Source organism: Psammomys obesus, unplaced genomic scaffold (assembly GCF_907164565.1).
Source record: "Psammomys obesus unplaced genomic scaffold, mPsaObe1.curated_primary_1811, whole genome shotgun sequence".
Taxonomy (NCBI): domain Eukaryota; kingdom Metazoa; phylum Chordata; class Mammalia; order Rodentia; family Muridae; genus Psammomys; species Psammomys obesus.
Window position 1 is genome coordinate 2,409,033 of NW_026594377.1, and position 15,868 is coordinate 2,424,900.

At 45.9% G+C, this 15,868-nt stretch overlaps 1 protein-coding gene across 3 annotated transcripts in view; it reads left to right on the top strand.

The window, feature by feature from the left end:
* Positions 1 to 15,508, top strand: part of Csgalnact1 (chondroitin sulfate N-acetylgalactosaminyltransferase 1) — a 341,415-nt gene extending 325,907 nt beyond the window's left edge. For all 3 annotated transcript variants that reach the window (XM_055618818.1, XM_055618819.1, XM_055618820.1), the window contains 4 exons: positions 1,316 to 1,494; positions 2,321 to 2,415; positions 11,505 to 11,586; positions 13,649 to 15,508. In XM_055618818.1, coding sequence (XP_055474793.1) covers positions 1,316 to 1,494; positions 2,321 to 2,415; positions 11,505 to 11,586; positions 13,649 to 13,938 — 646 coding nt within the window. In that variant the 3' untranslated portion in view covers positions 13,939 to 15,508. The remainder of the gene's footprint in view (positions 1 to 1,315; positions 1,495 to 2,320; positions 2,416 to 11,504; positions 11,587 to 13,648) is intronic.
* The last annotated feature ends 360 nt before the right edge of the window (positions 15,509 to 15,868 follow it).

Consider the following 15,868-nt stretch of genomic DNA (forward strand, 5'->3'; position numbering starts at 1 on the left):
GAAGGAAGGAAGGAAGGAAGGAAGGAAGGAAGGAAGGAAGGAAGGAATTTCAGTGTGTCTGGGGCAACACACATCAAGAACATGCTGCCTAGTCCCTGGACTTGAGCTCAGACTGTTATGTTCAGATCTTAGGGTCCCCAAAGACCACCAGAAGCCGGACCACGTATGCAGGAGCAAAGAGCTTCACTCAGGCTTAAGCTCGGTCTCTCCACCATGGCAAGGGATCAGAGAGGAGAGCCTTGAGCAGCTGCATGGCAGGGTTTTTATTGGGGTTTGAACAAGAAATGGGAATTTCCAGTTTAACAATTACATGATTGGGTGACATTCAGCAAGGGCAAGCTTGTTCCAAAGTGATTGGCTAACTAACATAACTAACATTGAGCGAGCTATCTGTAGACCTCCTGAATGTTAGGTTGGTGGGCTGCCCAGCACAGATGCCCCACCCTGAGATAAGATACCTTCCCATTCTTGTGGTTGCCTCCAGGCTATTCCTTGGTAGGGAATTTTATGATTTTATTCCTGGAATTGATGATATATGGCCTAGTTCCAGGGACCTATGACTTGGGGGTTGGGGGGGTCAGGCCTGGTCCTCTCAAGATAAGAAGATGCTAGGAAACTATATTCTGCAGTGACCGAGCTTTATGTACTGGGTTTACTTCAGCGGCCTACATGCATGGATGCATAGAGATGTCTATGGGTTTTATTTCTACTTTACTGATACCGAATCCCATCACAAAGAATGAGCATTAGTGGTAACAATAGCAGTCTCAATATAGAAGAATTAGCAGAAATACAATAAATCAGTTCGTGTTGAAGGTTCATTAGTGGGCAGAAGAGATAGCTCAGTGGTTAAGAGCACACACTCTTCTTGGAGAGGACCCACACTTGATCCCCAGCATCCATGTTGGGTGGCTTACCGGTAACTCCAGCTTCAGGGGATCTGACACCCTCTCTGGCCTCCAGGAGCAGCTGCACATATACACATCATTCTTTTCTTTTTAAAATCAAATTCAGTAAAAACTGGGCATAGTCGCATATACCTTTAATGTCAGCTGAGGCAAGGGGATCATGAAATCAGGCCAGCCTGAGCTGGACAGCGAGACTCTCTCATAAAACAAAACAAAAGAACAACAAAACTTGGCTAGGTGTTCTCTGTCCTTTGACCCCCAGTGGTGTCTATTCAGTCTTGGCTATTCTGTCCTTACCTGTCACCCAGGGGGTAACCCCAGCTGTGCATTTTCTAGGAGCCCCTGCCCTCCTAGGTGTTGTGGTGGTGAGTGGCAACCACTGACCTTCTGCTCCCACCATTCTCTAGAGCTGCCAATTTCGGGAACTTCACCTTCATCCAGCTGAATGGAGAATTCTCCCGGGGGAAGGGGCTGGACGTCGGAGCCCGCTTCTGGCGGGGCAGCAATGTCCTGCTCTTTTTCTGTGACGTGGACATCTACTTCACCTCTGAGTTCCTCAACACGTGTCGGCTGAACACCCAGCCAGGTTTGTGTGGCCTCGTTCTCTTTTCTTCAAGCATTGCTCTCTACACACTGCACTCTGAGGAACGAGCATAGGAATGAGGCTCACCTCCCTCCAGTCACAAAGACAAGGAAGGTGACCTTGTTTAATTCATCCTTGGGTGCGGTACAACAGGCCTATCAGGCACACTCATTCTGAGACTCCGTCTTGTGTGCTTTTCTTTTTCTCCTTTGGAAGTCAGATGACTGGGATGTGCACAGGAAACTATACACCACAGGACATGGGCCTACGAGAGCCACTCAGCTCTAAAGAGAGTAAGGGAGCTCTGGGCTGTTACCAAGGCTATGGCTGGAAGAGTCCCCAAATAAAAAATATATATATATATGTCTGTGGATTTAAGCACAGCTGATAAACAGCTAAGAATCTTGCTATGTCAATTAAAATGTGGCAGCTCTTCTGGATATATCAGTAACGAGCAGTTACTCTGAGCCCTCTGTTGCCCAGGGTCTCCCTGATCTCCTTTGCTAGCCTTTACAGTTGTGCTAGAAACCAGTGCTTCAGGGTTTTGTGCACACAGGACAGGGACACCAGGGACACTCAGGACACTTCCACACTTCCACTGACTGCAAACAACTTGCATATTATTCTCATTCTTCGAGGACAGAAAAGCTGAAGAATCAGACTGACTGGTCTAGCTGCCGAGATACTTCTAGGATGTAGTTTAGAGTTGAGTGAAGAGAAAAGGCGGGTGAAAATGCCTGGGCTATTTCAGATGGCTGAATACATAGGAACAAGCCCAGCAGTGGAATGAGTCACTCTCTTAAGCAGATGTTTGCTTTCTGATTTGCAGGGAAGAAGGTATTTTATCCAGTTCTTTTCAGTCAGTACAACCCTGGCATAATCTATGGCCATCATGATGCAGTTCCTCCCCTAGAACAGCAGCTGGTGAGTAATTACTCTGCAGATGCCTGTGTGTGGCTGTTTCGTGTCGCTCATTACTAGGGGCACCTGAGCGTGGGGAAAGGTGAGCGGAAACCTGCAGACCAATCCCCTTGGTGGTTTTTAAGTTTGGCAGGTTCTCTGGCCTTTGCTACAAGTGCCATGTTGATTAAAGGTGCTTGCAATATTTAAAACTGGAAAATAAATAGGAACAGTACCTTACAGGAGGGTAATTTCACACCTTCATAGTTTTCTTCTATCGGTTTAGGAACTTCTTTTATTAGATTATGGCTAGAGCCTGCTTTCTCTTCATCTTTACATGTAGGAAGAAAAATGAGGCTCATGTTCCCATTTCTTTCTTTTTTTTGGGGGGGGGGTGGAAAGCAGATGATAGAAAGGGGTGGATCACCATAGTTACAGCGAGTCAGTGGGGAACAAGGCCCTGAACCTGTCCCCTGGCCGGTCACCCATCCCACCCCATCACTCTGCTACACATCCCTGAACTGGGGCAGATATTGGCATCAGTGATGGTCCCAGAAAGGTAGTATTCAGAGAACTAGTGGAGAGATTTCTCTGCAAAGATCCTGGCTGCATAGGTCATGGAACCCAGGGCCCATTCAATCTTTGACATCACACATAGCTGAAGCAGAACAGAAAATGAGAAATGAGACAAACCAGGAGAGGATCCCCATGCTTCACCAAGGCTATTGTAATCATGTCCCCTTGCCCATGCGGGATAAGCTTCAAGACCCTCACTAGATGCCTGAAATGTGGAATAATATAAATCCATAAATAACACCAAGCCCTGAACGTAGTGTGGCTTTCTCTTATTTCTCTTATACCCACAGTAACATTTCAATTAGACATTCGCAGTGGGAGAGTAACAGCAATGACTAATGATAATATAGAATAATTATAATAAGATCCTAAGATAAGCAAAGCTTACTCATTTCTGGAATTATCCATTTAATATTTTCAGACCTCAGCTGATAACAGGATAACAGCTGATAACTCTTAAACCGTTAAAAGTGTATGTGGCGTTTTCTGTACTGGTGGCTGCCTGGGCACAGAGATAGACCCTGCTCTCACCCCTCTCGGGGTGGTCTTTCCAGCAGGGAGATTATTTTCAATATTTCTGCTTCCTATTAGCAAGCTTGGAAAGACCATGCTTTTCCCACTGAGTACCCTTGTGGGGAGGAAGGAAACGGGACATAGACATGGAGATGGGCTGGAAGACACATGTTCTGTGAGTTCATTTGAGTAGCTGACTTGGTGATAGGCTTTCAGAAGTAGCAAACCCATTTCCTTCAACCTGTTCCCTGCCCTTCACCCTCCCCCAAGTAACCCCTCACAGCTAATGTGACTCTTTACAGAATGTTGCCACTTTGCATGTTTTCAGAGTGAAGGAGGACCATGTCTCATCCATGTCCTAGCATGACATGTATGCTGAAGCCAGAAAGTGCATAAACAGTAGCCTCTTCCTCTGTCAAATACTAGCACTGCAGATGCAGCAGGTGTCTGCGTTATGGCCTCCACTTCTATATGGGCTTTAGAGATGAAAGCAATCCAGTTTCGCAGCCAAAGAAACAGTTTTCTCCTTATGGGCAATAAGTGTCCTGTGGATAGAGGCTTCTGGTTTCCCTTCCCAGGAGCTGTAAGCTTCTTTTGGAACTTTAAGGGAAAATGGGATAAAGTGTTTATTTTCTTTCAACCAATGAGAACAAAAGTTTCTTTGGTTTTAAATAAAGCTCCGTTTTACATTTGACATTGGAAATGATTTTTTTTTTTTAGATCAAACTCATAAAGGCATTATTTGCTTGTAAGGAATTTTCTTCATTCCGTAATCTAAATGTTTTTTTCCTTTCTAGTTCATCCTGCAGAAAGCAGGTAGGATGGAAGGCAGAGAGATAGCACAGAAGCAGGCGTGCCAGACCCACCGAATAAGCAATCCAGGCAGAAATAACTCAGATTTCCCATTGCCAGGACTAGCATCCCTGAATCACCCCACAGCTTTCGGTATTGATTTCTGACGGCATTGATTTCTGACGGCATCATTGACCTCTCCTCCAGTTCATAAAGCTGCTGTTGCAGAGCTCAGTGTTTAACAATTATCTAGTTCAGTGAAATGCAGCAATTTGTAGGACTCCCAGCCCCCAGGGAAATGCAGGATTATGTCCTTCGTTAGACATGTCATTTTTTAAATTTTATTTTTACTTATATGTAAGGTCATAAGAGGGTATAGATCCTTTGGAGCTGGAGTTATATTTGATGAAGGTGCTAGGAACAAAAACTAGGTCCTCTGGAAGAGCAGCCAAACCTGTTTGCCACTGAGCCATCTTTACAGACCCCAGATGAACTGTATCACTTATTGCCTATAAAGGTCCGGTCCGGATCCTGGTACAGGAGTCAGAAGAATTGCAATCGTTTTATACACTCAGAAGCAATTGACCAGAGATCCTTCAACCACCCTTCATAGAGACAGAATGACTAGGCCAAAGGCTTCATGCTCGGTGGCTAGAGAGATGGCTCAGTAGAAAAGGGCTTGCTATGAAAGCGTGAGAATCTGAGTTCAGGTCCACAACCCACCTCAGACAAGGGTGACACATACCTGAAACCCCAACACTGGGGATATGACAGAGCCATTTAGATCTTGACAGGGGAGGTGTGGCAGTCACAAGCCAGAAAGTGTAGCCCAAACTTCCAGCTCCAGGTTCACTGGAGAGCTTGTCTCAAAAACTAAAGTGAAGAGTGACAGAGGAGGACAACCTCAGGTCTCTACAGGTGCTCTGTAGAGCACCCACATGCAAAGGTGCAAGCACAGGTGGACACTAGCACACCTGAGCACACATGCACAAGCGCCCAAAGTTAACATTGCAACCCCTCTGAGTGACAGAGCTCAGCCCCCGCCAGGATGTCCCTCCTCTCGAGCAGTGGACGAGATCTGCCGAGCCTTCTCAAGAGAGCTGAGGTGTGAAGGAAATGGCCTAACAAGAATTCTAGAGGCAGACATCAAACTGCAGGAATTAATATAGCAGAAACAGAATGTGTAGGTGGCAAGACACCATAAAATAAAAAGTAATGGCTGGAGATGAGTAAATTAGGAGAGATTCCCTCCTGAGGTTGCATTTTGGCTCAATCTAGAAGGAGACTGTGGGTATTCAAAAATCCTTGATAGCCTTCCCTGGAACACATCAGTACCTCGGATGAGAGGGGGAAGGTGTGTTCGGAGCAGGGCTGTAAAAAAGGTCCCTTATGCAAACAAGAGACAACCTTTCCCCGCAGCCCCGTAAATATAGCCTCCTGCTCAGTCTTCCAGTTATGAGTTTGCATGGCTATCAGCCCTGTCATTTTCTGTTTTGCCTGCAATGAAAGCAAGGATTTTAGTATGTGTACTGATGACATGTTTTTAAAAAAAAAAACCGGTGCATATGAGCCATTAGTAATAAGTGACACCGTGGGATTTCAGACTAATATTTAAATTTTGGGTTTTAAACCATGAAATGAAACTTGCTGGTACTTTAATGCAGGAACAACATGCTGAGGGAGGAATGACTAATTTGAATCAGTGTCCACTTTAAACATTCCACCTTGCTGGCTCAGCCTGTCGGTTCCTGCTCAGGCCCTTGTGGAAGCCTCCTACTTCTCCTATCTTTAGGTTTCGACCCTCCCCACACTCCAATCTTCCCTCACTCTCTGCCAGAGACTGGTTTTGAATAAACAAATTAATTCCACATTTTAAAAAAGCATTCATGGCATAAAGCCAATGGTATGGTGGCAAATGTTTAGCAACCACTCTTGGAAAGAAGAAAAAATAATGTCCTGGTGATGATATTTGTCAATTTCCATGGTGTAAATAATCCCTTTGTGGCTTATTTTGGGCTTTCCAGTGTGTTACCACAGGGCAAGTGCTCAAATCTGGTGAGCCAGTATGGGCTGGCTCACAGGGCTGCCAACTCTGATTTCTTGTTGGGACTGGTTGTCCTCCATAAATCAGCTCAACCCGCTTGTAGAGAAAATGCCAGCAAATCCCTCCAACTTGGCAGATGGTGCCAACTCCATAGACCCCCAAGTCAGCCTGCCATTGTGTGGTGCACCTGCTCACAGGCTCAGCATGCCGTTCTTGTTTCCCCAGACCACCATCTTACCAATTTTGGTCTCTCAGTGTTCGATGCAGACATCGCAGTGGCAACTGTCACTTAAGGCTGCTTACTTTTGTGACACTGTTAAGTTTATGTGGCTCACTTGTCCTCCTCATCCTCTCTGTTTACACCCAAACCTCTTTACACACCTCAAACAGTTGCTGTGTGAACGCAGAAATTGATATCAAGTGTCTTCCTTGACCACTATCCTCCCTAGTTTAATTTATCTTTACTATTTTATAATGTGTTAGGTAGTCATATTTTTCTGCCTATTTCCCTCTCTTATGCTAGTCCTATTCTCTATGGGTTCCTGCTTCTTCCTTCTACCTTATTTTTTGAGACAGGGTCTCTCTCAATCTCAATCTCTTCCTCCCATTCTTTTCTCCCTTTCCTCCTTCTTCCTCTTCTCCTCCCACCCCTGCCACCTTTTAATATGTAGCTCATTGATCTATTTGGACAATGGTGGGTAGAGTTAGAGACACACTTCTTCACCACACCTGGCTCTTTGTATGAGTTTTACGGCTCTGAACTCAGCACTTTGTACTTTTGAAGCAATCACTTTACCAGGAAGCCATTTCTCAGCTCCTATGTTAGTTGGGATTTATTTTTATTTGGGGTTTGAGTTACTGACCATTCCATCCACTGACCTGTGCTTCAGTTTTTAGCATTGCCAGCTGAGCAAATTCTATGCAGTGTACCCTTACAGGCTTGGAAAGCATACCCTTACTAAAGAGCAAAAGTAACCAGATGCCACCTGAGACTCTCTCATTGTGACCATGTAATTTTCAGCAAGGGCAAGTGACATCAACATCTCAGTTCACACATATGGAATTCCATGCTCAGAGGGCATAAGTTCCCTAGCTCAGACTCCTGCAGGGGCTGAGTGAGAGAGGGACAGACGTGAGTGCCACACTGTGGGACTAAGCTTGACTGAAAATGAGGAGGTGAAGGAAATGTTTTCTTTGACTTCAATGTGCTTCAAGAACCAAGACTCTAGATCCCAGAAATGAGAGACCTGAAGGATCCATGTCCAGCCTGGAGACATTAGAAAACAAGGTCATCCTTTTTTTAAGAAAATGAGACTCCGTGGAGATGTGGTAGGATATGAGATTTGAGTCTATTATTAAATAAATTCTGGGCACCTTGTGCCTCCAGAATATATTATTTCTTAAGAAATTAAACTAGGATCTTCATGGGAATCGTTGCCCTGAACTCTGCTGCAACAGACTGAATGAATGTGAGCAAATCATTCCGCTTCCTTCTGAAGAGGTCTCTCAAGAAGAGGGCACATAGCCCTCACCCTGCAACCGTCTGCAGAATTACCACTGGCCCTTTAGGTCCCAGATAATAAAGAGTGCACACTGCATGGTGAGACCTAGAAATTGCTGCATTTATCTAGTATTCATGTGCAGGGCCTGCTATATCCGTAGACTCTCTCAGAACAAACCCAAAATGCAGACCCTTGTTCCAAAAGTGTTCAGAATTTAAGGCTGGCTGAAACCAAGCATGGGGTCCTGTGTAAGTTTGTGGGCCAGGTGCCTGTAAACATGCCCAGCTCCTAGCCATTCCTAGGACATAGTAGTCTGGTCAGACCTGATTTGGTTCTTGGGAGACGCTCTTTGATTTAGAGAGAATCCTCTGCTGGAATTCTTTGTTACCTGCTTAATTTTAAGATGCAGATTGCTTCATCGGCAGCTGTCTGACCCAACATCAGGAAGTCACAGAGGCAACTAGTGCCTGTCAGTCTGGGAGTTTCAGGGTCAGGAAATAGGACTGTGTAGAGAAGTGATTCCCAATCTGTGGGTCACAACCCTCTTGGATTAGGCAACTCTTTTTCAGGGGACACCTAAGACCACCAGAAAACACAGATATTCACATTATAATTCATAACAGTAGCAAAATTACAGTTATGAAGTAGCAATGAAAATAATTTTGTGGTCGACACAGGATGAGGAACTGTTGCAGCATTAGGAAAGGTTGAGAAGCACTGGTGTAGAGGCTTGAGGAGGAGCAGAGAAGGAGGAAGCAGGTAGGCCAGGGTGGAGCAGAAACCCATTATGGCTCTTGTAGGGTCTTCAGCAGTAGCATGATGCAATCCCACCAGAAGAGAACTAACTCGGATCCATTTCTACTCAGCTTCTCCCCAAGGCCCACAATCCAGTTAGCAACTTGGCCCAGCAATGGTAGCAGAACCTCTAATAAGCGAAATCCATCTTGCCCTGAAATTAACTGCTGTGACACAACCATATCGGTTTCCACAAAAGACTATATTTCAACGACTTCTTCCCAGAGTGGCTTTCTGTGGCTTACCAGCTTTAAAACCAACTAAATACCTGTTTCTACACCGCAGCCCTGCGCCATCAATCCATGTGCTTCTATTACATGGCTCCAGCTGAGGAGCACCCTTCCCTCTGCGTCCTTCAGCGCACCCTTGATTCGGCCCAGATTGTTGCGACAGCCGCTGCTTGGGCGAGCCATCATGCCTTTTCCTCGGTTCTACCTGATTGTGCTTCCAGGACAGAGCTGTCTCTTTCATACCCTAACCAGAGGACGCTTCACTTCCACTTCATGTCCATAAGATCCCGGGACAGTAGAAGGGCTACTAAGCCATTAACTGCAACAGAAAAAGTTTTCCTGACTTGCCAGAGAAGAAACAAAATCCATGTAAAATTTACTCAGTGGAGGTGTCTCCAGACTTTCTTGCCTTATACAGTCCTTTCAAACTTCTCTGGTTTCTACTGGCACATCTTTTGTTTTGTTTGATGATGGATGAGCTTCACCGGGGTTGCTTGCAAGGGCCTGGGTGAGGATTATTTACAGGAGTATGAGCACCTTCCCAGTGCCTACACTACTGGTACAGATCCCTTTTCCTTCCCCAGCAACCATTAACTGCAAATAAATCCTTGGGGAGGTGCAGGTGGGACTCCGTGAGCTCCTCCCACTCTGTGACAGGAGGCTAAGGAGCCTCATCATGAGCAAGTCCTTGTACCCATAGCATGACATAGCCTTTACACTACTGAACTCTGGGATAAAAGAATGTTTAAGAGCCATTAACTCTTTGCAAGACGTTTATCAGATACAATTTAGGGTGTAGGAAGGTTCTAGAATGTGGAATAACAGCAGTGTTATAAATGAGCTGGAAGACTCTGACTGTGATTTAGCTCAAGTCTTCATTGTACAGGATGGATAACAGGACCTGGAAATAGAGAGGCCTGTTTGAGATGAAAAGAGTGGCCAGTACCTCTGTGAGAGTGGGAGAACTGAGCCTGCTCCCTGCTCGCTGCAGCATTGGGCAAGGTAGGTAGGGCAGCGCCGGAGAGCTCACACTGGTGGTTCCGGTTCAGGGAGCTGATGGGCTAACTAGCTCAGCCACTACCCCGGCCCAGATGGAGGGCTCTCAGTTGGCCCACCCCTAAAATCCACCCCGTCTATGAACTGCTGGAGCGTGTGAAAGGGCCGGTCCTGCAGATGCAAAGCTGCAGGATCTCTGTGACACAGCATCAACAGGATGTCTGACAGGAGTCCTGGTGAGGATCCAGTGTTGGTGTAGCAAAAGCCAGGGGCCCAAACCTAGGCCAATGACTCCCTTCAAGGAGCATTTGCAAGTGAAAATGTGTGAGCAGGGATGTGCTGCGGGCACACTGTGACACACGCCTGCTTCTGTGGCAAGATGCTTCTATGCTTTGTGCTGTTGGTCTTGATTTATTTTATTTATTTACTTATTTATTTGTCAGTGATGGGGGTTGCAAGGGCAGAGGACAGGTATGAATGAATGGGGAGATGAGTGGGGCAGGGGTGCATGATGCAAAACTCACAAAGAATGAATAAGTTTTTTTTTAAAGAAGGGTGGCCAGTGGAGCTGGGGCAGGCTGCCTCTCCTTTCTAACGAACTGTTACAAATGAGCACCACACAGCCAGGCTTCCGGGTAGAGACCCTCCTAACATCTGTTTTACTCCCACAAGCAAGGAGACTGTCTATCTTCTAAGCACCTATGGGGAACTACAAAGAGTGTGTGTGTGTGTGTGTGTGTGGTGCATGTATGTATGTGAGCAAGTGTGTGTGCAGTTGTGTGTGTATGCCTGTATGTGAGTATGTGTGTGTGCATGTGTCTGTGTGTGTATAGTGTGTATGCCTGTGCGTATGTGAGTCTGTGTGTGTGCATGTGTGTGTATGTGAGTGTCATGTGCACATGCGAATACATATTTTTTATGTATTGTTACCTCAGCACGGTCGCTGGAAACTTACTCTGATGGAAAGTTTCTCTAAACCTCGCAGAGCCAAGCTGCTCTGTTTTTTCCCCATCACAGCTGGGACGGGCCCTGGGCCACACTGCGGGCTGGCACTTCCAGCATGATCTTCCTGGAGTAGCTTCATCCATTAGACCTACTGTCTCCTCAGCCAGCCTGAGGTAGTGGGGGCCAGAGACAACGGGATCTCTCTGGGGCATTTCTGCTCTTTCCCTGTTGTTGGCCTGTGAATTCCACACTGTTCCCAAGCCCTCATCTCAACTTCCTGAGCCCTTTGCTGGCTCCGTTCCCAGGCCTGTGTGAGGGGCCTGACCTCACTTCTCCCTGGCACTGGGACCAGGCCAGACACGTAGGTGGCTTTTCCATGGCACTGCTCAAAGAACTTGCTCTTTGAGATTGTTTTTGGTTCTGTGTGAGAGAGAGTGTGTGCATGTTTTAATGCCTACACCCTAGAAACATCCTGGCCAGAGGTGCCAAAAATCACAAAGCCCCTTTTTGGACTTAGCTTATTGTAATTCCCTTTGGTGTATGTGTGCACACACATGCATGCGCATGCACACACACACACACACACACACACACACACACACACACACCTCCATCTTGCCTATTTGTTGGCATGGGGCTCAGTATTGACCATGGCTCACTTAAGTGTGTAATACTGGTTTTGTATACTCTCCCTGACTTTTTTTTTTTTTTCCTTCACAGGTCATAAAGAAGGAAACTGGGTTTTGGAGGGACTTTGGATTTGGGATGACCTGTCAGTACCGGTCAGACTTCATCAACATAGGTGAAATAAAACTTTGTGTCTACTGCCACCTGGAGGCCACTGTCCCTCAGGCCAGGAGAGACTGCGGGTTCCCCCAGTAAAGCTGCTGCCATTTCCACAAACAATGCTGCCCCTTGGGTCATGGGTGGCAACACTTGGGCCCCTGTCATGTATACCAGCCCCTCTCAGGTGTACCCGGTACCACTCAGTTTTAAAACGGCAGCACTCAAGCAAGTTCTGTGAGGCCTCTCCTCTGTGGGTTCTTGCTGTGGAACCCACTAATAGGGACAGTGAGGAAGCAGAAGGCAGTCTGGGAAAAGCACATATAAAGAAGATTTGTTTTACTCTGATGATCCTTATTAAGGTCCCATTCATCACTTTAATCTCTGAGTAGGCAGTTGCTATCAAGATAAACACACGTGTGAACATGTCCACATAAACAAGCACACTGACATGCGTAAACACAGAGATATAGACATGGGTATAATACACATGCACTCATTGACACACATATGTATGAACACATACACACAACACATACAGACTCACAGACTTATAGACACACATAGCCACATAGATACAGACACATGCACATGTATACAGACATGCAGACATACACATACATACATATCTATGCATAGGCACACCTGAAATGTACACAGGCACACGCATACGCATAGAAGCTTAAGTGAACACATTTATAAACATATATGCACCTGCCAACAGGATTCCAGAACTCAGGAAGGAAAGACCCATAGGTTTTAGCAGAAAAGAGCAAAGTGCTCAGAGGCAAAGGGGTTTCCTTCCTGGAGCCTCACAGCAAGTGGGTGATGATGCATGAACTGGGTTATGCATAGCTGGGAAAATAAGGGATGGATCCAAAACCTTGACTTGCGATCTGAGGGGCCAGGGAACCCTTCTCTCTGGGATAGGCTTTAGATTAAGAAAGAAGTATTTTCTGTATGGTGGTAAATGCCTGTAATCCAAGCACTTGGGAGATAAAGGCAGCAGGATCTGGAGTTTAGTTATCCTTGTATACACAGTGAATTTAAGGTCAGCCACAGCCACTAGAGACCCTGGCTAAACAAAACGAAAAGCAAGCCAAAAGGCATGTCACTTTACCAAGGAGACTTAGTCTGACAGGGGCTGGCCTTGGCAGGAGGCCAATATGCAGTTCTCCGGGCAAGCCTCGGAACTGGCTGTGAAGCAGAGCCCTTCAAAACGAGCCAGCAGCCTACGGAAGCATGCACAGGAAGGTTCAGGACTGCTGTAATCTAGGAAAGAAAAGGTTCCTTCATGGGAGTGTTTTTTCTACACCAAGCTCCCATTTAACTCATTTACCCCACAAACCCTGAGTCTATTCTGTGGCAGAAGTGTGCCACACCCAGACAGAAATACAGGGCTTGAATTGCAAGGTGTCAAGTTGAAAAGGAGGGATACCTTTGAAACTCTTATTCCTGGGCCAGGGCTATTCGGTAGTACTGCTGATGGCTCATCCAAGCAGCCCAGGTCTTAGAATCCTGACTAATGGCTTGTTATGTGAAGAAGTTTGCACTGTCTGCCACAAAGATCATTCCTGATGGCCACATCCATCCATAGTGTAGCCCACATGGGCACCAGAAACTTGGATGCATGGTGCTTCAAATAGCCCCTCCCATGAATACCTCCATAGCGTGTGGATGGGGGTGGAGTGGAGACCAGGGGACACCCCCAAATATCATTTTTCAGGTGTCGTCCACAGTTTTATTTTGGGGACAGAGCATCCATTGACCTGGAACTTGTCAAGCAGGCTAGGTTGGCTGGCCTGCAAGCCCCTGTCAGCCACCTGCCTCGGCCTCCCTCATTCATGCCACCCTTTTAAGGTCTCCTCTTGGCTTTAAGAAAGTTTTCAGTGAGTATTCTGGGGCATTGAACTCAGTTACTCATGCTTACGAAGCAGAGCATTAAACCAATTGAGCTATCTTCCTGGGCACCTCCCCCCCCCCCACACACACACACATACCCACACCCATGCCTTTTGAGGAAAAGTCCATGGAAGCCAAGTGCATGCCACACAATTCAATAGCATGGTGTGTTCCCACAGGTGGATTTGACCTGGATATCAAAGGCTGGGGTGGTGAAGATGTGCACCTGTACCGGAAATATCTCCACAGCAACCTCATAGTGGTGCGCACGCCCGTGCGGGGACTGTTCCACCTTTGGCACGAGAAGCACTGTATGGATGAACTGACTCCTGAGCAGTACAAGATGTGCATGCAATCCAAGGCTATGAATGAGGCATCCCACGGGCAGCTGGGGATGCTTGTCTTCCGGCATGAAATAGAGGCTCACCTTCGCAAACAGAAGCAGAGAGCAAGCAGTAAAAAGACGTGATCTCCCAGGAACAGATCAATGGACACAGTTAAATCTTTTGCCTTTGGCAGTTCCTGAAAAAGTAGATACAACAAGGTATAGACTTCCACAAAGGGCAACCCAGAATCTGACTGATGAGGAACAGAAATGAAAGGAGAGAGGCTCTGGTTTCTGTTGGCTCTGTGTAAGGTGACTGTGGCTGTGTTTACAGCAAAACGATCTCTCCTGCCCCTGCTTGCTGAAATATTCACAACCTCAGACCAGTTTTGTAAAAAGTTTACGAGAATGAGACGGAAGCACACTGGCTTCTCTTCTTAGACCTGGTTACATCAAAGGGCTCTGGTACCCAGGACTACCAAAGTCTCAGAGAAGGCAGAGGACTGTGTGAAATGTGGAAATCTGACATCAGCGTCCTGCGGGAGACAGCAAAATCAAAGGGACCTGGAAGCAAACCATGGCAATACTGTCATCCCCCCAGTATTAACCAAAAAGTAACCCTGTCTTCTCTGTTATCTTTTAGTCATCTCTATTCTAAAAATGCACTTTTTTTTTTGCTTGTGAGTATTATGCTTATTTAACAACCTACTGCAAGCCTTAGTAGGAGCACATTGTAATATATACACTTTTTTGACTCTTAAGATTTTTTATTTTTTGTTGTTCTTGTTGGTTTGTTTACTTGAGAGAGTCTTGACACAGAGCCTGAGCTAGCCTTGAAAACATGATCCTCCTGCCTCAGCAGCATGCGTGCTGAGATTACAGGCATGCACCACCACGGCTGCCAAGAGGACATCTCCAGATGTGTGTGGTGAGCCCCTTCAGGTGCAAGATCTGGGAGCAGATCTGAGGACTCGCCAAACTCAGACACCAGCAGGCTACATGTGGGACTGCAGAGAGAAAGGGATCTGGAAGCTATCTAAGTCTGTCTGGAGAAAGGAGAAGACACCTTTACCTTTATAAAAAAGGGCACTAGTAAGACCTTGGTGTGTTTGCTAGGGAACATGCTTTCTCCTCTGGAGAAATGGGGACCACTTTCTTACCTGTTTGAATAAACCAAAGTTATGAACCAAACAATCGCTTTTCAAAGCAGGGTGCTCTTCCTGGTCTCTGGCTTCCATGAGAAGAAAATGCAGGAAATATATACACGTATTTTGGAAGACCGATCCATCAGTCCAGCGAGATGGAAGGTTCTGCCACATTTTCACTCACTCCCAGCTATGGGGAAGAAACTTATTTCTAAAATAAGCAATGTTACTTGGTTGCCAAGAAGCTCCTGAAGTTTGCATTTTCTTACAACTTCAAACTTTAAAAAAAAAATAAATATGGTTAACAGTGAGTGGTTTCTACATCCATGTGCAAGTTATTGATTTATTAGCCAGCACCAGATGCATGAGCTAATTACCTCTCCTGTCTCCGTGCCTTCTGTTTGCCCACAGTGAACTCATTGTTTAACTGCTTTAAGAACACTCAAGCTGTGTGTTTAAAAAAAAAAAAGCATTGTATTGATTTGTACTGGTGGTTTATAAAATTTAATTAAAACACAAGATGTGAATGAAAGGTGGCATCGCACAGCCAATAAAATTTGTGAGTTTGATTTCTTCCTGGAATAAGAATGCATGTCTTAGTTTGAGAAAATTCTTTTGTGCATAGATCAGGTCTTCCCTGCATTGGCATTGTTGAAATTTGGAGCTTGATCACTTGGTGGGGGAAGGGACTAGCCTGTGCAACATCCCTACAGTCCATCTACTGTCCTGTGAACGGACCTACAGTTGCCCTACACATTGAAAGCCAAGGGCATCTCCCACTCAGCATTTGACACCCAAAATGTCTTCAGTCATTGTCAAATACTAAAGGAATGGGAACATGACCCCTGGCTGAGAAACACTAAGACAGAATGAAAAACTTGAAAGAAATTTTAGTTAGATGAAATTGAAAAATGACTTCTGAAACTTCT